Raw genomic sequence first — 20,766 nt, forward strand, 5'->3', positions numbered from 1 at the left:
ATCAGCTTCACTACCACAGCACAGGGATAGAGAGAAATTCTTACTCGGCAGAGCACTTGATCACTCAGTGGCTTACTTTGTGAGCAATGGCAAACATTCTTGCCCTGTGTTGACAGCAAACTCCAGGCCATTGTTTTTGGATTTGGTTGTGACTCACATTGTTGCTCTGTTTTGGTCTTCCTCAGGCATGCATGTCCAGGCTAAAGCTAAAATGACATTGTCCATAGTCCAGAGGAATGCCTGTTACTTTATTATTTTAGTGAGATTGACTGGTATGAAGCGCATCTTCATTTGTCATCCTTGTAACTTAGCACTGGTATAATATATACATATGTAATTGTGGCATTCATTGTTACTCACAGTTTTGGTCTTCCTGCAGATCACTCATCACTCACACCCACAAGCACAGCTCCAAAAACAGTGACTACTGCACCCACAGCATCTTTAAGTATGTCCATGAACAGACCTTCCTGCTTCACTTTGGTGTTGGAATGGTTGTTGCCCATATGTTTGGCTACCATTTGTTCCGGATTTTTGAAAATGGTCTCGTTTTATCCTGTTGTGTCCCTCAAAGGAGTGTTATCAGTTTAAAAGTTCTTTTACAACATCCTGATTGTTTTGATGCCGTTTGAACCTCTTTTCAAAATGAATGAAATATATTCTATAACTCATAGCAAGTAGGGTGGGACAGTATTGGAACAACATGCTAATTTTTTTTTCCAGGACAAAGCTAAATCGACATGCTCCTTAAACCAGTCTCGATAAAGATCAGTTATCTTACTACTTTGCAAAAGCTTACTGACAGGAACCATATCTTCATTTGATAGCCTGTGTAAACAATCAAAGATATCGGGGGGGTGGGGAATTTTCCCATCCTGCCCACCACGGGAATCGTAGCAGGCAGGGGGAAGGGCGGACCATGCAAAGACCCATTGGCCTTGGGTGGGATTTTCCAGTTTTGGGGCGAGTACGGTCGGAAAATCCCGCCCATCATGTTAAAGCAAATTACTGCAGATTCTGGAATCTGAAAGAGAAACAAAAATGCTGGAAAGCTCAGCAAGTCTGACAGCATCTCTGGAGGGAGAAACAGAACTAATGTTTGAAGTCGGCATTACTCTTTGTCAGAGCTAGCTCTCATGTTGTTATATTCAGTTGTGCCATACAATGTTACTCACTTGTCTGGTTTCCAACAGGTCACTCACCATTCACACTCTCCAGCACGACTCCAGCAGCAGTGACTTCTGCATTCAAAGCAGGTTCGAATATGCCCGTTTCACTTCATGGATACCACCAGCATTCCCGCAACTTTTTAACGCTATCTGATTTTCACTGAATGAGCTTGTTTTTTTATTAACAATCCCTATCTCTACCCTTTCTTAGCAAAATCTCTATAACTGCGTTCTATAACACCCCTATGGCTATTGGAGAAGCATTGATTTGGAACATTGATAGATAACCCACTTTCAATGTAACCAAGATAATGGCCATTACATTCTGCAGTTCAATATCCTGCACTTATCCCTTTATATGGTGGGACTGAAGCAGTAAAATTAGACAGAGCCTGTTATACTCAATGTCTCCCTCACTAGTGCAGCATGTATGTGTTGTGAGGTATCCCTGACATGGTGCCAAAAACAGGCCAGAATATTTAGACTTTGTACTGATTCACAACAATACATAAAGCAGCTGGAACGGGAAACAGCCATGCTGGCCGGGATCGGTTTGTCAAGTGTACTAACTGTAATATACAGCTGCAAGGAGAGGGGAGGAACATCATTTTGTCTGGCACTATATCTGCTATGAAGCTGATACATATTGACAAGATGCTGATCTCTGTGCAAGGTTGATGATGTGAAGTTGAAGTGGTTATGTTCGTGTAAAAAAGATGATGTTGATTTTTGCTGTGTTTAGGGATACAGACTTTCATTCCTTTAAATGTGATCTTTCTGCAGATACTCATGAAACAACATACAGAGACTCCAGCACGGCACCTCAGTCCAATAGCACTGCACCAGTTCCACGTATGTTTCCCAGCTCGTGATGTGGTCTGGTCATTTATTCAGACGACTACACCTCCTGTGGTTACAAACTTTGCACTTACCAACCAACTTTCACTCGTACAGATTGGGGATGGCAAGCCATGTGTGCTTTTGTGAAAGAGGGGAACTTTAGTTTGGCTTTCTATTTAATAATCTTAGCAACAATGGCAGCTTCTAACTTTCTCAAAATGTGTAACAGGGAAAGGTGGATTTGTAGATTTACCAATCAGCTATATTCCAGACTGCCACTAACAGAATAAAGGCTGCAGCTATAATTATGCAGTCTTGCTGTCATAGCATGACAAGCAAAATATACCAGAGCTGTTTGGAAAGCTAGGTGCAATGTTTTATTATGTCATACAGGTTAAGCTGGTCCCAAATGCAGTTTCTGATCTTTATGGAATGCACCATTTTCGCTGGGATAGTGCTGTGGTCGCCACAAACTGACTTCACCGTCTTGACTGATGCTGATGCTTAAGTAGTTTGCGGAAACTTAAACCCAGATTTTCCTATTTTGCCATTTTTACTGTCAGAACAGCCTTACGATTGCCAAAAGCGATTGTTTATATGAGGGTCAGCTCATCTGAAGGAGATCTGGCCAGTTAAAAAAGCAACCTGGAAAACTGCATGTTTGGCAAAATCAAAGGGAAGGGGGTGGTTAAAGGCAATTGTCATACGAGAAAGAAGATTGATATTTTGAAAGCCTTTGGGGAGGCTCAAAGGATGTCTTAATCCGTGCTCGGTCTTGGACAAGGCTGAAGGGCAAAGCACGATGATAAGCCATACCGCAAAGAGAAGAAACCCAGGGTGGAATTTAGTGCCCTTCATTGGAGCAAGGTATTCTGGGTGGGATAGGAAGAGCTGTTCAATCGAATGATAAAGTGAGGGATGGAGAGCCATTGCCTTGCTGACTTCTGCTGATTAAGTCTTGATTCAGCCTTTCTGGCCCCAGACCAATTGAGGCCCTTGAGTGGCTTCATCGCACCGCTAGTGCTTCTTTATTCATGTATGTTGATGTGGCCGTTTGTTGCCCATCCCTAATTGCCCTGCAACTGAATTGCTTACTAGGCCATTTCAGAGAGCATTTAAGAGCCAACCACATTGCTGTGGGTCTAGAGTCACATGCAGACCAGGTAAGGATGGCAGGTACGGTGAACCAGATGGATTTTTACAACAATCGACAATGGTTTCATGATCATCATTAAACTTTTAATTCCAGATTTTTATTTAATTCAAATTTCATCATCTGCAGTGGGGGGATTCGAACCTGAGTCCCCAGAGCATTACCCTGGGCCTCTGGATTACTAGTCCAGTGACAATATCACTATGCCACTGTCTTCCCTAGCAGTTTACCAGGGTGGGAACAGTGTTAAATGGGCAGGTTGGTCAGGCGTGCCCTGGCAGCTCTGGGAGCAGATGGGGGCATCCTATTGATCAGGCACTCTCTGCTTCTATGGAGGGCCCCGCTGGCAGCAAGGGCTGCCCTCGTGGGAAGGCCCCCCAACCTGTCCTCCACACGACCACTTGTCCTTTACCAGAGCCTGCTTGAGGGGTTCTTGCGAGCCAATCACTTATTGCTTCTTTGGAACTCCAAAGCTGCACCTGCTTGGTTGGCAGCTCTTGGAGTTAGGATCTCACCTTTAAAGGCCCAGGATTCCCAATGGCAGGCTGATCGATGCCTGATTGAGATTTTCTTTTAAAAACAACACTAGGCTAAAGCTGGCTGGTTCAGCTTCAAAGGAATGATGGGTGGAAATTGATTCCCCTATGTAACGGGGCCAATCTCATCTGTCTGCTTGTGAACTTTAAAGGGAAGGAGAGTTCATTGATATATTTAAATCAGCCGTCACAACACAATTAAAAACTGCTTTTGTAGCTAACCGGTGTTGTGCACATTTCCAAGGGCTCAAACAACCCAGAAGCAAAATGGGACTGGAGCTATTGGTATGTAAATATGTTTTAATGCACTCCTCGCAGTCCAAGAGGGGATGAAAAACAGAAATGTTTACCCTTGACGCCCACCCCCTGACCCATTCCCATCATCCCCCCAGGAAACATCTGGCCTCCCTCCAACCTCTCTAGCCCGTCTTGCCATTGGGGATTTAGGGCCTGTGTGTTTCTCCAGGTCACCCATCCAAGGAAGTATTTGGAGTTGGTTCACACCTTCATGAATCTTGTTTTAGCAATGGTGTATTGATGGTGTAATAGTTCAGATCAATCACAATTCTTTGGGTTATTTCTCTTTCAACAGATGATGCTTCACTCACCCAGTCCAACACCAGTTCAACAGCAGTGACTCCCACACTCTTTAAAACTCCATCAGCATCAGAAGGCACGTCTTATTTTCTTACCATTGACACAGGCACCTCTCTTCCGGACCTGCTCTTAACAGTGGCACTGGCACTCGACTTTCACAAAATAAACCATAACAACAGCTTGCATTGGTACAGCAACCCTTCACAGGAGCGTAATCAAACAGCATTTTGATTTGATTTGATTTGATTTATTATTGTCACATGTGTTAGTATACAGTGAAAAGTATTGTTTCTTGAGCGCTATACAGACAAAGCATTCTGTTCATAGAGAAGGAAAGGAGAGAGTGCAGAATGTAGTGTTACAGTCATAGCTAGTGTGTAGAGAAAGATCAACTTAATGCAAGGTAGGTCCCTTCAAAAGTCTGATGGCAGCAGGGAAGAAGCTGTTCTTGAGTCGGTTGGGTACGTGTCCTCAGACACGTATCCTGAAGGAAGAAGGTGGAAGAGAGAATGTCTGGGGTGTGTGGGATCCTTGATTATGCTGACTGCTTTTCCGAGGCAGCGGGAAGTGTAGACAAAGCTGTGAACTGTGTAAGGAGGTTGGGATCGGTGTCCAACATCCTGGTGAATGACATAGGGTTCACATATGGGTTTAAGGAGGGTTTAAGGAGACATAGGGTTTAAGGAGCATCGTAAAGGAGGAGAAAGCCAGAAGGGCATAGGGAGTGAATTCCAGAGCTGGATCCTAGACCATTCTGGGATCTAGAATGATTGAAATCGGGGAGATACCGGAGGCTTGATTGGATAAGAGGAAAGCAGAGATCCGGGAAGATTGTAGGGCTGGAAGAGATTACGGAGAGAGGGTGGTGTGAGGCCATGAAGGGATTTGCGATCAAGATAAGAATTTTAAAATCAAGGAATTACTGGAGTGGAAACCAACATAGGTCAGAGAGCACAGGGGTGTTGATGTGTGAATGGATCGTAGTGCAAGTTATAAAATGAGCAGCAGAGTTTTGGATGCAGTCAAGTTTTATGAGGAATGGAAGATGTGTGATGTGGCCAGAAGAGAGTTGGAATAGAGGTAACAGAGGCATGGATGAGGATTTGAGCAACAGATGAGCTGAGGCAGAGGTAATGATGTTATAGAAGTCTTGGTGTTGAAATGTCATTTTAGCTTCAAGTAGGATGTATTGTCTGATTTGGTCTCAGACACAGGTCAGTGAGAGGAATGCAGTGGGTGATTAAGGAGCAGGGTTTGTAGCAGGGAACAGAGACAATGACCGGAACTCTCCGGTCCCACCACATGGCCGCTTTTCCGATGGCAGAAGCAGCTCCTCATCGGCTGCTGGTGGGATCTTTGATGTGGAGATGCCGGCGTTGGACTGGGGTGGGCACAGTAAGAAGTCTCACAACACCAGGTTAAAGTCCAACAGGTTTATTTGGTAGCATGAGCTTTCGGAGCGCTGCTCCTTCATCAGGTGAGCACTGCCCCTTCATCAGGCACTCACCTGATGAAGGAGCAGTACTCCGAAAGTTCGTGCTACCAAATAAAACAGTTGGACTTTAACCTGATGGGATCTTCCAATCCCGCTGAAGTCAATGGCCATCTGTGTTGCTTGCCAGCCGCACCACCGGGGAACCTGCCGGCCAATGGCGACCCGCTTCCGATGCTGGAAAACCCGCCACAGAGAGGGATAGAAAATCCCGGCCTGTTGCTTCCATCTTCCTGATCTTTAGTTGGCAGACATTTCTGTTCATCCGATACTGGATGACAGACAATCAGCAGTTTTATTCCCTCACAACTAATGTTTGACCCAGGTAGCATTTTACTTTGCAGCAGTATTATGATTGTACATAACTAAGTTACGATGGGAAACGGCTGGACATAACCTGGATATAGGTGGCAAACAGACTATTGATGTAATTGAGCCAGAACTTTCCAATGTTTCTGAAACAACACCATGTGCATAGTTATGAAGCAAGATCCCAATGAAAAATATAGATTAATGGCATGAAGTGAAGACTCTGGATATGCTACTGTAAAAGAACAGATGGCGTTTAATGCTTTGTAAGAGGGATTTCCTTGAATAATTACAGAACGGCACTGCACGCGCACCCTTTCATGCCTTGACCAGCAATGTTTCCTGCACCTGATCATAACATGACAGATTCACCAAAGCTCACAGGAATTCCAAGTATCTTTGTCAAAGGATTTAATAGCGGAGAAGGTGCCATTTCACTTACCCTGAGATGGCATTTTTATTAACTGTGCCAACAGTTGGCAAATCGAATGCCTGAACCAGACAAATCCAGGGTGGTCCAGGTATTGTCATTGGTTCATCAGGCTTACCAATGGTGTGTGGAGTAATTGGCTGACTTGAGGGGCTGTAGAGGTTCACACTCAGCTCCAGATAAGCTTCATTGGTGAGGTGCCCCTGTTAAACACGCAGTGAGACAGTTACAAGAGCTTGATTCTGGTCACTTGTATTTTTCACTGTTTTTGCGGTATGCCTGTGCAAACCTGAAAATCTCCAAACTAGAATGAGTGCCTCTCAGGGAATAAGTGATGCACTTTGCCATCTGAATGGAGGGGGTTGGAGTGGAAAACCTGTCATCGGGAAGGGGGCAGTACTGGCCAGTCCATCAGAGTGAAGGGGCTGAGTGTATGGTAGGTTGGGAGTGAGCCGCTGGGAGGACAGCGCGCTTAATGTTCGGTGATTGGGAATATGGGATAAACAGTAGTCCTGATGCAAACAACCTGGGATGTAAGACCTGTGACTCCAATACAGATGGTTCTGGGAAATCTGGGGCAATTGGTCACCCTGCTCCGAACTGTGATGGTGCCAGCCTGAGGCACCGGGAGAGGGGCGTCCAAAGTTGGAAGGGGCTTCTGATGGATCCCCCTCCCTACTGTCCCCAGCCTGAGGCCTCAATCTGATTATTTTCAGGCTTCTGCCACATCCGGGATAATCTCCTGCCAGCCTAAAGATTGAATGGCCAGATGGGATATGGTCCTTAAGTGGTCAATAGTTGGTCACTTAAGAGTCTCAGTTAGGGTAAGGTCCGGTCTAAGGCCTTGCCTGCCCCAGCATAAAATGCTGAGAGATCAGAAAGGGCTCTGATCCAGCAGGAAGCCCATTCAGATTATTTCACACACATGCCCACACCTCCATTCAGGGCTATATCTGAACACAGTCACGCCTTTCAACAACCTGGTTTCAATCTCCGTTTAGCCACAAGGGTAAAACAGACCCTTTATCTGGTAGTAAGCCGAGTATTAGTCTATCGGTAAAATCAAGTGGCTTGTATTTGGGGCACAAATTTGCATGTTTACTACACGTTCACTATAATCATACTATATGCCTGAGATGGTCACTGATGTGAAATGCCTTGTTGATGATTGCTTTTTCAGAGCTTGGATTTCCACTAATTTGCATTGATCTTTTCTACAGGTGCAAATGGCACAGCCACAACCATCTCTGCAACAACAGTGACTTCCGCACCCACTAACACCACCACAAACTCAAGTACGTTCGCAAAGGCGATTTTGCACCTCCAGCAGTTCAGTAATTCAAAGTATGGATTCACTTGCAAACAGCACAGACACTTTGACTGTTGCAGTATTGATGGGAAAGACTAAAATTGCTCTACCTTTTTTGGAAGAAGTAATTGGGTGAGAGCATGGGAGGAAACTGTCACCTAAAAAAAACTTTTAAAAGTTCTCCGTTCTTCCTGTGTCCTGTTCCTCTCACCCTGCATGGTCATTCATAGTTGTTTCGTTTAACCAGAGGATAATGCGTTGGGAGGAGGAAGTGAATGATGCTACTATTTACAGTCAAGAAGCCCTTGTTAACAAGTGTTAACAAGTGTAATGATGAAAAAGATCTACCAAAAGTACACTTAAGAATGAGATTCGGTTATTGTGATGTATAATTCAGATCTTTCATGTTGCAGATAGGGCAAAGGGTGAGAAACGAGGTGCAAATATCCGGTGATGTGTACCTTTGCTTTGATGCATGGTGGACACGATCACCTGGCAGCATCCTCGACCTTGCTGCATTGGCCCAGTCAGACCAGTCCGACCAGGAAATTCCTGGCGGTTGAAATTGTGCTGAGTACTAACCTGCGTGTGCCTATTTTCATAATGAAATAATTAGCCATTAAAGGTCAACACAGTTGTCCAAATATTGGCTAAGCGACCTGTTTCAACTCTTACATTGCTAACACCCTAAAGTCTAATTTCAAACTGCAAGATTGATCAGCACTGATGTCGTTCATAATAGTCACCAGGTTTATTACGACAGGCCAACCTGGCATTCCGGGGACCCGGGGAGGGGGGGGATGGTACCTGACTCCTGTGGGGGTGGGGATGATGACTGTGAGGAGGTGGGAGGGGGAGGAGATGCCTTTGAGGGGGTGGGGGCCACCTGCGATGGGGACAATGCCCATGGCGGGAAGCAGGTGATATGAGTGGGAGGTCAGCCCCGATGTGTATGAGGGGGCTCCCTGTGCTCCTTGCAGGAACAGAGGTGGGTGGGTGGGGGGTGGGGTGGGTAGGGGGTGGGGCGGGTAGGGGGTGGGGCGGGTGGAGAAGTGAGTTTATATTTTGCACAGATTGGAGCACCCTTTAAAGATGGTGCCCTGTTCCCAGTGGAGCCGGTCTTGCCAGCCCTATTAGGCCCTGCCTTGCCAGAATGATGGCGCAAACCGCCGAGTGCCAGAAAATTTGGAGTGAAAACTCGACTGTACGTCTGGAGAGACACACACTGGTTTTCAGTCAAAGCCTGACACACTGACAAATTTTTTCAAAAATACCACCTATGGTGTTGTTGGACTTTATGTAAATGCAAGTACTATTTAACACAGTTTTTCAGAATGAAATGGCAAGCTTTTCATTTCTGTTTCATCTTACTCGTTTCAGTATGTGCTATCAAATTTCTGTATTCTTATAGTGTATTTAATTTAGTTTCCTCCATGTAGATGCTAATCTGAATAGTTTAGGTACAGGATTTCATTAATATAAAATGTTACTCACTTGCTAATATTTCCTGTCCTTTAAGCAACTACTAATTTCCTATGAATCAAGCAGGCCGCAAAATCTTGCATATTGCTCAAGTATTTGATCAGTCTCCTCTGGCAACTTTTTCACACTACCGGACAGCTTGTGAAAAAATACTGCTGATTCTCTCCATTCCAGTGTTCGATTGGTGTTTCTCTGTCACAATTTTAAGTTATTTTGTGTTGCTGTTACTCTGGTCAATTTTCACGATCTCCGTTGATGTCCAAATACACCTCGTCATTCATTCATCCACATCCTCCTCGTGTTAAAATCAGGACTCGTTGCAATGTCTGCTGCTTTATGGATGCATTCACACTGTAAATATAGCCTTGGCAGAAAGTGGTTTCACTTCACAGAAATTCTCCAATTAAACACAGCCCGAATCCAGAATCACCGAGTCCAACTGAGAGTGGCAGAATTATCCTGAAGTCTTCAGGAACTAAAGCCTAATCTCCCAGATATTGCTGAGAGTAACCTAGAAGAGAGAGCCTAAGGGCGTGGATTAAAATGTTCTTCATTTTTTTTCATAATGGTTCTGTTTCTGAAAATCGCAGAGATGGAGAAATTAAATGTTGACTTGAGTGGCGATGACATTTAGTGGGGAGAGTCCTATGACGAAAGCTCCAGAAATATATTCAGTCAGAGTCGGTAACTCTTGTTTCGCCTCACACTTTGGTGACGGAGACCTTGACAGCTGATTAAACTGCACAAATTTAGCATCAGTGCAAAGCTGAATCTGCGTTACAGCAATGCTATACTAGCAGCATGAATGCATCGTGCCTTAGATTTTCACCCAATCCTTTCATATGGATCTACTTGTCTTCTTTAGTGTCTCCTTCTGTCGCAAGCTGTAGAATTTCGAAGTCTGAGCTAGGCACCATTTTAGCACAGTGTCTTGCTATTTATCTTCCTTCTTCATGTTTTTGAGCTGGGATGACGTTCTGTCCATATGGCCATTGTGCTTGTTCATGTAAGAGAAAAAAAAATCTTAAACTGTTGGATGGACTATTCATATTCCTGAGTTTGTTCTGCACCTTTCTTGCTGTTTAATATGATTGGTACCTGCTAAACAAATGCACTTTGTGTATAAACTGCCTGAGCAGAAATTGTTTTTAAGTCTGGAAATCAAGAATACAACTTTGTAACTTACTGTAATGTGCTTTTAATCCTAGCTACGCCGTCTGGAGATAAGAATTGTGGTAGGAAAACTTATATTGTTTTTATACACTATAAATGTTAACTTGTTCAAATGGAAATTATAAATTATATTTTTGTCAATGGTGATTATTTGCTTGCAGTTTTTAAATAAATTATTTTAATAAAGGCTAGCCTTTCACCTCCAATTACAATTGCTCCCCGGCATCTTGCTTGAGATAGATTGACAGCATTTAATAAATCCTTTAAAACATAACTTAAAAACTTGTCAATGCCACTTCAGGTATGATGAGGAGGAGGGGTTTGCATTTCTGACAAGGAAAGCATAATTAATTAAGGGAGAACACAAGAACCACCTAGATTTAATTTTATAAAGGATTTGGCATAGCCCCCAGTGGTGTAATCCAATGTACATCTACCAGAGCTTGTTGTTGGTGGGGCGTGGTGGGTGGATGTGGGAGGAGCGGGGGGCTGGTCAGTGGGAGGGTGTCTTACTGACATTGGAAGGTTGGGTGTAAGTGTCATTTTAGGCTCATTCTCCACCTTCTCTCTGCCCCTTTCCATTAGAAGCTTGATCACTATTGAGGTTTCACTCATTCACTGTGTCAATTGCCACAGAAATTCCAGACCCCCCTCCCCCAGTGACTGGACAGAGAATTCTGGGATCAGGGAGTTTTCCTGATGGTTCTGCCCTTGGTTACTTTCTAAGGGAGAAAAGGAGAAGGAGGCTCCTCCTGTCACATGGCAACCACAAAGCTTTCAGTGTTACTGTGGGAGAACGCGTGTCTCTGAAGGAATCATGGAGCTTCAATCATTACGTCGCCACACTGGGCACTAAACCTCCTCATGGGGATGTGTGTTTACAGTTGGAATTTAGAAGCGAGCCAAGATACCCACTGTCGATCCTTTAGACCTTGTCTAGTTCCCTTTCCTGCCCAACAGGGATTTTAGCAACTTGATCCTTGTTTGCATTACCACCACTAAAAGACAACCTGAGTGGATGGAATTGGGGGTGGATGGGGGCGGGAGAAGTTGCCAATTGATTTCCCTGTTGCCATGCTATTGCCCCACTGATCACAACTAAGATCAATATTGGGATGGTGGTATTCACTGGAGCAATGACGTTAAAACAACTGGAGCCACAGGGCCTAGTCACATCTCCTGTTCTCTTCTGCTCCCTTCACCTGCAAAAGAAGCAAAGGCCATTCCCAGTGTTCTAACCCTCCTTAAAGGATTGTTTTTTTTGGCTTCTCTCCTCCTCCCCCCCCCCCCCCCCCCCCCCATTCTGAAAGTGCTGAAATGATAGCAGATCTTGCTATATAACAACAGTGGGCTCCCTTTGCAAGACCAAACACATGCTGAAATCCACCATACCTTCTTTGTTAGGTGGTTGCAGAGAAAATGGATGGAGTTCAAGGCAGGGGATGAGTGATAATTCAAACCCTTTCTCCAACTCATCTCTGGCGACTCCTCAGTGGAGAATCCTTGTGTACAGTGAGAGACAATATTTGAAGAAACAAAATGCCTTTAGTAATGGGGTCTCTCTCTGATTGCTGGATGTCAGTGGCAGCCAATACGAGTGGGTGCAGCCACATAGGAAGAGGTTAGAAATCAATTCAGCAAAGTACAAAACAATTATTTTTTTTAGTCAAGGAATGTGGGCTTCACTGGCTAAGCCAGCATTTATTGCCCATCCATAATTGCCTTTGAGAAGGTGGTGGTGCGCTGCCTTCTTGAACCACTGTAGTCAGGCGTAGGTACACCCGCAGTACTAAGAACATAAGAACATAAGAAATAGGAACAGGAGTAGGCCATCTAGCCCCTCGGGCCTGCCCCGCCATTCAATAAGATCATGGCTGATTTGTAGTGGATCAGTTCCACTTACCCGCCTGATCCCGATAACCCCTAATTTCCTTACCGATCAGGAATCCATCTATCCGTGATTTAAACATATTCAACGAGGTAGCCTCCACCACTTCAGTGGGTAGAGAATTCCAGAGATTCACCACCCTCTGAGAGAAGAAGTTCCTCCTCAATTCTGTCCTAAACTGACCCCCCTTTATTTTGAGGCTGTGCCCGCTAGTTCTAGTTTCCTTTCTAAGTGGAAAGAATCTCTCCACCTCTACCCTATCCAGCCCCTTCATTATCTTATAGGTCTCTATAAGATCCTCCCTCAGCCTTCTAAATTTCAACGAGTACAAACCCAATCTGCTCAGTCTCTCCTCATAATCAACACCCATCATCTCCGGTATCAACCTGGTGAACATTCTCTGCAGTCCCTCCAAGGCCAATACATCCTTCTGCAAATAAGGGGACCAATACTGCACACAGTATTCCAGCTGCGGCCTCACCAATGCCCTGTACAGATGCAGCAAGACATCCCTGCTTTTATATTCTATCCCCCTTGCGATATAGGCCAACATCCCATTTGCCTTCTTGATCACCTGTTGCACCTGCAGACTGGGTTTTTGCGTCTCATGCACAAGGACCCCCAGGTCCCTCTGCACAGCAGCATGTTGTAATTTCTTTCCGTTTAGATAATAATCCAATTTGCTATTATTTCTTCCAAAGTGAATAACCTCGCATTTGTTAACGTTATACTCCATCTGCCAGATCCTCGCCCACTCACTCAGCCTGTCCAAATCTCTCTGCAGACCTTCTACGGCCTCCACACGATTTACTTTTCCACTTATCTTTGTGTCATCTGCAAACTTTGTTACCCTACACTCAGTCCCCTCCTCCAGATCATCTATATAAATGGTAAATAGTTGAGGCCCAAGTACCGATCCCTGCGGCACGCCACTAGTTACCATCTGCCAACCAGAAAAGCATCCATTTATTCCGACTCTCTGCTTCCTGTCGGATAGCCATCCCCAATCCACGCTAACACCCTACCCCCAACTCCGTGTGACCCAATCTTCTTCAGCAACCTTTTGTGAGGCACCTTATCAAACGCCTTTTGGAAATCCAAAAATACCGCATCCACCGGTTCCCCTCCGTCAACCGCACTAGTCACATCTTCATAAAAATCCAACAAGTTCGTCAAGCACGACTTTCCCCTCATGAATCCATGCTGCATCTGCTTAATCGAACCATTCTTATCCAGATGGCCTGCTATTTCCTCTTTAATGATGGATTCCAGCATTTTCCCAACTACAGACGTTAAGCTAACCAGCCTGTAGTTACCTGCCTTTTGTCTATTTCCTTTTTTAAACAGCGGCGTAACATTAGCCGTTTTCCAATCCGCCGCACTACCCCAGAATCCAACGAATTTTGATAAATAACCACTAACGCATCCGCTATTACCTCTGACATTTCTTTCAGTACCCTGGGATGCATTCCATCCGGGCCCGGGGACTTGTCTACCTTCAGTCCCGTTAGTTTACCAAGCACTGCCTCCCTGGTAACATTAATTGTATTGAGTACCTCTCCTCCTACCAACCCTCTATCATTAATATTCGGTAAACTATTTGTGTCTTCCACCGTGAAGACCGACACAAAAAACGTATTTAAAGTTTCAGCCATTTCCTCATTTCCCACGATTAAATTCCCCCTCTCATCCTCCAAGGGTCCAACATTTACTCTTGCCACTCTATTCCTTTTTATATATTTGGAAAAGCTTTTACTATCATTTTTTATATTTAGAGCTAGCCTAGCTTCATAACCTATCTTTCCTTTCTTTATCGCTTTCTTAGTCGTCCTTTGTTGTTTCTTAAAGTTTTCCCAATCTTCCGATTCTCCACTATTTTTGGCCACTCTGTACGCATCAATCTTTAATTTAATACTCTTCTTAATTTCCTTCGTTATCCATGGCTGGTTATCCCTTTTCTTACAGTCCTTCTTTATCACCGGAATATATTGTTGCTGAGTACTGAAAAGGATCTCCTTAAAAATCCTCCACTGTTCCTCAGCTGTCCTACCTATCAGTCTGCTCTCCCAGTCCACCTTAGCCAATCCAGCCCTCATCCTATCGTACTTCCCTCTGTTCAAACAGAGGACAGTGGTATGGGACCCTACTTTCTCCTCTTCCATTTGTATCATATTGTGATCACTTGACCCAAGAGGGTCCTTCACAAGAACATCCTTAATTCTACCTACCTCGTTACACATTACCAGATCTAAGATAACTCGTTCCCTCGTCGGTTCTGTAACATACTGTTCAAGGTAACTATCTCGACAGCATTCTAAGAACTCTTCCTCCATCCCACCCCTTCCAACTTGAGTCAGCCAATCAATATGCAGGTTGAAGTCCCCCATGATTATTGTCGTTCCATTTTTGCACGCATCCATTATTTGCTTGTTTATAGCCCTCCCCACCTCAACATTATTATTTGGGCCTATAGACCACGCCTACTAGTGCCTTTCTCCCCCTACTATTCCTTATCGCTACCCACAACGATACCACGTTTTGTTCCTTAGAGCCTATGTCATCCCTCACTACTACCCTGATATTATCTTTTATTAACAGAGCTACCCCACCACCTTTTCCATCCTGTCTATTCTTCCTAAATGCCTGATACCTCTGGATATTCATCTCCCAGTCCTGGTCTCCCTGCAGCCACGTTTCTGTAATGGCCACTAGATCATACCCATTTGTGCTGATTTGTGCCATCAACTCATTAACTTTGTTCCGAATGCTTCTTGCATTAGGCAAAGCGTCTTTATTCCAGCTTTTATCTGGACCCGATTTGATGAAACGCTATCAACCTCTCCCTCACCCTCTACTCCTTTGACTACTTGAATGCCCTCATTCACTTGCACTCGCTCCCTCACCTCTACCATTGATTTCATAATTCCTTTTACCTCTGCACCCTCCCCCCCATTAATTAGTTTAAAGCCCTATCTACAGCCCTAGTGATACGATTCGCTAGGACTCTGGTCCCAGCACGGTTCAAACGGAGACCATCCCATCTATACAGGTCCCATCTGCCCAAATACTGGTGCCAATGCCCCATGAATTCAAACCCATTCCTCCCACACCAATCCTTGAGCCACGCATTCGTCTCCTTAATCCTATTAACCCTGCGCCAATTTGCGCGTGGCTCAGGTAGTAATCCAGAGATTACCAGTTTGTTGGTTCTGCTTTTTAATTTGTTCCCCAGCTCTTCGTACTCCCTCTGTAGATCCTTAGTTCCTGTTTTGTCGATGTCATTGGCACCTACATGGACCACGACAACTGGATTTTCACCCTCCCACTCCAGATTCCTCTGCAGCCCAGATGATACATCCTGGACCCGAGCACCAGGCAGGCAACACAACCTACGGTATTGCTTATCCTGGTCACAGAGAACAGTGTCTATGCCCTTAACTACACTATCCCCAATTACTACTACATTTCTCTTTGATTTCTCCGTTGCAGCAGCACCCTGCACCCTGGTACTGCCGACAGTTTGCTCGTCCTTCTCGCAGTCATTTTTCCCATCTACACTGGTGGCAAGAACCTCAAATCTGTTGCAAAGATTTAAGGGCTGAGGTTCTTGGGACTTTACCTTCCGCAAACTACTTCCTTTCTTTCCCCCCTCTGCCCGCCTTCTTCCCCCCACTGCCCGCCTTCTTCCCCCCACTGCCCGCCTTCTTCCCCCCACTGCCCGCCTTCTTCCCCCCACTGCCCGCCTTCTTCCCCCCACTGCCCGCCTTCTTCCCCCCACTGCCCGCTTTCTTCTCCCCACTGCCCGCCTCACCCGCAGCCACTCCCTGTTTTCCCTGACCCCCAGCTAAGTTAGTCAGTCTAAGGGGCTTTCTCTTTATACACATTATCCATATTAGCTCTCCCCTTCCCTGATAAGCCTCAGTGTCTGTAGCTCAGAGTCCAGTTCATCTACCTTGAGCTGGAGATCCTCCAGCAACCAGCACTTACTGCAGACATGGTCCCTGGGGTCCGCCTTGGGGTCCACTTGCTCCCACATCATGCAGAAACAGCACATTACATATCCCTCCATACCAATTTACCTTGTGTGAGTTGGTGTAATTTAAAAGTGAAACCCTACCCTGCCTCTGCCTGTCCTCGCCAAAGCCCTGTGAGCAAAAGCCAGTTCACACTCTACTCCCCACTCACTCCGCTGCCCACTCCCGACGCTGCCCGCTGTATAGAGTGACTTTTATACTAAAAAAACGCAATCTCCCAGAATTCCCTGTGGCCTACTCCCACCTCCCTTAGTTTAAACCCTTGAAAAAAAGCCTGCGAACAAACAGATTAAATAAATAATTAAATCACAGCACTTTACTCACCCTCAGCACTGCTGTTAGGGAAGGAGTTCCAGGATTTTGACCCAGCAACATTGAAGAAATAGTGATGTATTTCCAAGTCAGGATGATGAGTGGCTTGGAAGAGAATATGGTGTTTCCAGGTATCTGCTGCTCTAGATGGTAATGGACATGGGTTTGGAAGGTGCTGTCTAAGGAACTTTGGTGAGTTCCTGTCGTGCACCTTGTAGATGGTACACACTGCTGCTGCTGTTTGTCAGTGATGGAGAGATTGAATGTTTGTGGAAGGGGAACCAATCAAGCACGCTACTTTGTGCTGGGTGATGTCAAGCTTCTTCAGTGTTGTTGAAGCTGCATTCATCCAGGCTTATGGAGACCATTCCATCACATTCCTAACCTCTGCTCTGCAGATGTTGGCAGGGTTTGGGGAGTCAGGAAGTAGGTACTCACTGTAGGGCTTTTAGCCTCTGACCTACTCTTGTAGCCACAGTATTTCTATGGCTGGTCCAGTTCAGTTTCTGGTCAATGGTAACTCCCAGGATGTTGTTAGTGGGGCATTCAGTGATTGTAATGCCATTGAATGTCAAGGTCAGGTTCTCGCTTCTTGGAGATGGCCATTGCCAAGTTTGAACCAAATAAGATTTGTGGAAATATTTCATTGCCAAAAAGGCAGTGGCTGATTTATTTGTGTGAGTCTCACTCTTACGCAAACAAGTAGTTCATTGATAAAATGATAGTGCTTTTTCATGCCTTGCGAAAATAAAAAGAACTCTTGTCAAATCTGATATGAATGCTACTTCGTTGATGTACATGTGATGAAAATTACTTTCTTTTCTCTTTTTCTATGTCTCTTTTTTAGACAATGTTACTATTCGTGCTGAAAATCTTCATGTTGGAAAGAACAATGTCACCTTTGAACTTCATTACAAAATCAGTGAAGCTCATCACATCACAATTCTGGATGACACATTTTCATTGGCTGCAAACCTGAGCATCAGAAACGTGACCCTAAATAACCTATCTTATTGTACCAATTACACTCTCACTGGAAATCTCACTGGGAAATGTAATCAGAGTTTTCCACTGAGATCATTCAGTACACAACTGCCTGTCGGTAAGTGCAGATTAATTTGTCTTTAGTGTATTGCAAGAAAAAAGTTCCCAAAGTATTGCTTTTGTTAACTTAGTTCACGATGTGCAGGTTAACCTTTGAACCATTCTCTGGCTAAATGCTGGATCATAAACCATAGGAACTATAGGAACAATTTCAAAAAAATAAAAGATGACGTTTAGTTTCACAGTCTTTAGAACTTGTATTTTTTTAAAGGCAAATATAGATGTAGCATGGTTTAATAAAAGCATTTAATCAAAAGATGATTGATGATGAAAGATAATGTATTTTCAATTTTCTTTTACAAGATCTTCAATTGAAGGCTAATGGAAAGCCTGAAGGTAAAATTACTTTTGAGGTGATTGCAACTGATGGACAATTGACAAATTACAATTTGAACTATACTTGGAATTGTACTTCACGCACAGGTACTTTTATAAGAATGTTACTTCAATATTTTTCCGTTATTTACAGTCTTCAGGAAAACAGTTTTTTTTAAAGGCATCTTGTGTAACATTGACAGAATCAATTTTAGTTCAAATAGACTCATTGCAGATAGTGCAGCTAGAGAAAATAAAGAATTTGCATTTATTTAGCATCTTTTATGATGTCAAGAATCATTGGGGTGGTGATGTTTTATATCTAATGAAGTATTTTTGAAGTGTAGTCACTGCTTATTGTAGGAAACATAGCAGCCAAATATGCACATAGAAGGGGCCCACAAATAGCAGTAAAATAAATAGCCAGACAATTTGTATTTTTATGTGTTTGTTGAAGGATAAATTTTGACCAGGCACCAGGAAGTCCTAGGCCTGCGGTAATGCTCCAATGATGCCCAATGCAAACCGGAGGATTCTGCTTCTGATTAGGCATGTTACAGCTTTCCAGACGCAACATTGAGTTCCACAACTTTAGACTGTGAACTTTCCCCTCCATCTTGACCTTTTTTGGTTTTTTTTGGTTTCTTTGGCTTGTCCCAACACAAACCCACCCCTCTCCATATGGCCACTATCCCTTGTTCAGTTTTGCTTCCACTGAGCACTGACCTCAGTTCTCCCATTAATACATTCTGCTATCCTACCTTTACCACAATTAACACTCTTCATCCCTAACGGAACCATTAACAGCCCCTTTACCTAATGTCCATGACATCTTTGTCAATATCTTTGGAGCTCCAACCAATCCCTGACCATCCAATCTGCTCCACCCCACTCCCCAATTCTATAATTGATTACATTTCTATCCCTCTGCAGTTCTGTAGAAGGGTCAAGAGGACTTGAAACGTTAAACTCTGTTTCTATTTCCACAGATGCTGCCAGTCCTGCTGAGTTTATCTGGCATTTTCTGTTTTTATACTAGGAGTGTCATCCTGCTGTTCTGTGGGATATTTTAGCTCCACTCAAAAGGATAGATTTGCTTCTCTGTGTGCCTTGTTAAAAAAGGTCAAATATGAGTGTGAGGCCAGTTTGTTGTTCTGGGTCTATGATGTGGGAGGTCCTGGAGACTCCTAGCCTCCCGGACGCCCATATCTGCGCCAGGTGCATTGAGTTGCAGCACCTACAGGACCGGGTAATTGAGCTGGAGCTGGAGCTCGATGACCTTCATCTGATGAGGGAGATTGAGCAGACAATTGATACCAGTTACAGAAACATGGTTACACCGGGGCCACAGGAGTCAGACAAGTGGGTAACAGCCAGGAAGGGGAAAGCTCGGGTGACAGAGAGCACCCCAGTGGATGTGCCCCTACACAACAAGTACTCCTGCCTGAGTACTGCTGGGGGGGACAGCCCGCCTGGGGGAAGCAGCAGTGGCCGCATCTCCAGAGTGGAGGCCAGCCCTGTAACTCAGAGGGCTAAGGAAAAGCGGAGGACGGCAGTGTTGATCGGGGACTCGACAGTAAGGAGAACGGACAGATGTTTTTGCGGAGGCGGGCGGGAGTCTCGGATGGTGGTCTGCCTCCCTGGGGCCGGGATCCAGGATGTTGCTGGGTGAGTCCCAGAAATCCTGAGGTGGGAGGGAGAAGAGCCAGAGGTAGCGGTACATATTGGTACCACTGATGTGGGTAGGAAGGGGGAAGGGGTCATGAAAAGAGAGTATAGGGAATTAGGAAGACAGCTGAGAAGAAGGAAAGCAAGGGTAGTAATCTCAGGATTGCTGCCTGTGCCACGGGAAGGTGAGGACAGAAATGGAGTGAGGTGGAGGATGAATGTGTGGCTGAGGGACTGGTGCAGGGGGCAGGGATTCAGGTTCCCAGACCATTGGGACCTCTTCAGGGGCAGGTGTGACCTGTACACAAAAAACAGGTGGCACTTGAATCCCAGAGGGACCAATGTCCTGACAGGAAGGTTGGCTAAGGCTACTGGGGAGAATTTAAACTAGATAGGTTGGGGGGAGGGGATCGAGACGAGGTGACTGGGAGCGAGGAAGTTAGCTCGCAAACAGAGAAGGGTTATAGACAGTGTAAGAGGAAGGAGGTTAATAACATTTCAACAATTCAGGTCCAGATAAAAGCTGGAATAAGGACACTTTGCCTGAATGCACGAAGCATTCGGAACAAAGTAAAGGAGTTGATGGCACAAATCAGCACAAGTGGGTATGATCTAGTGGCCATTACAGAAACGTGGTTACAGGGTGACCAGGACTGGGAAATGAATATCAAGGGGTATCAGGCATTTAGGAAGGATAGACAGGATGGAAAAGGTGGTGGGGTAGCTCTGTTAATAAAGGATAATTTCAGGGTAGTAGTGAGGGACGACATAGGCTCTAAGGAGCAAAACGTGGAATCGTTATGGGTGGAGGTAAGGAATAGTAGGGGGAGAAAGACACTAGTAGGCGTGGTCTATAGGCCCCCAAATAATAATGTTGAGGTGGGGAGGGCTATAAACAAACAAATAATGGATGCGTGCAGAAACGGAACGGCAATAATCATGGGGGACTTTAACC

The 20,766-nt window shown here is 44.8% G+C and overlaps 1 protein-coding gene across 26 annotated transcripts in view; it reads left to right on the plus strand.

The window, feature by feature from the left end:
- Positions 1-20,766, plus strand: part of ptprc (protein tyrosine phosphatase receptor type C) — a 249,401-nt gene that overhangs the window by 166,068 nt on the left and 62,567 nt on the right. For 14 of the 26 annotated variants that reach the window (XM_078218153.1, XM_078218155.1, XM_078218154.1 and 11 more), the window contains 8 exons: positions 380-448; positions 1,194-1,256; positions 1,953-2,021; positions 4,291-4,371; positions 7,747-7,821; positions 10,526-10,552; positions 17,572-17,826; positions 18,132-18,251. In XM_078218153.1, the coding sequence (XP_078074279.1) occupies positions 380-448; positions 1,194-1,256; positions 1,953-2,021; positions 4,291-4,371; positions 7,747-7,821; positions 10,526-10,552; positions 17,572-17,826; positions 18,132-18,251 (759 nt within the window). The remainder of the gene's footprint in view (positions 1-379; positions 449-1,193; positions 1,257-1,952; positions 2,022-4,290; positions 4,372-7,746; positions 7,822-10,525; positions 10,553-17,571; positions 17,827-18,131; positions 18,252-20,766) is intronic. The other 12 variants (XM_078218166.1, XM_078218168.1, XM_078218170.1 and 9 more) reach the window with 5 other exon arrangements.

Source organism: Mustelus asterias, chromosome 8 (assembly GCF_964213995.1).
Source record: "Mustelus asterias chromosome 8, sMusAst1.hap1.1, whole genome shotgun sequence".
Classification (NCBI taxonomy): domain Eukaryota; kingdom Metazoa; phylum Chordata; class Chondrichthyes; order Carcharhiniformes; family Triakidae; genus Mustelus; species Mustelus asterias.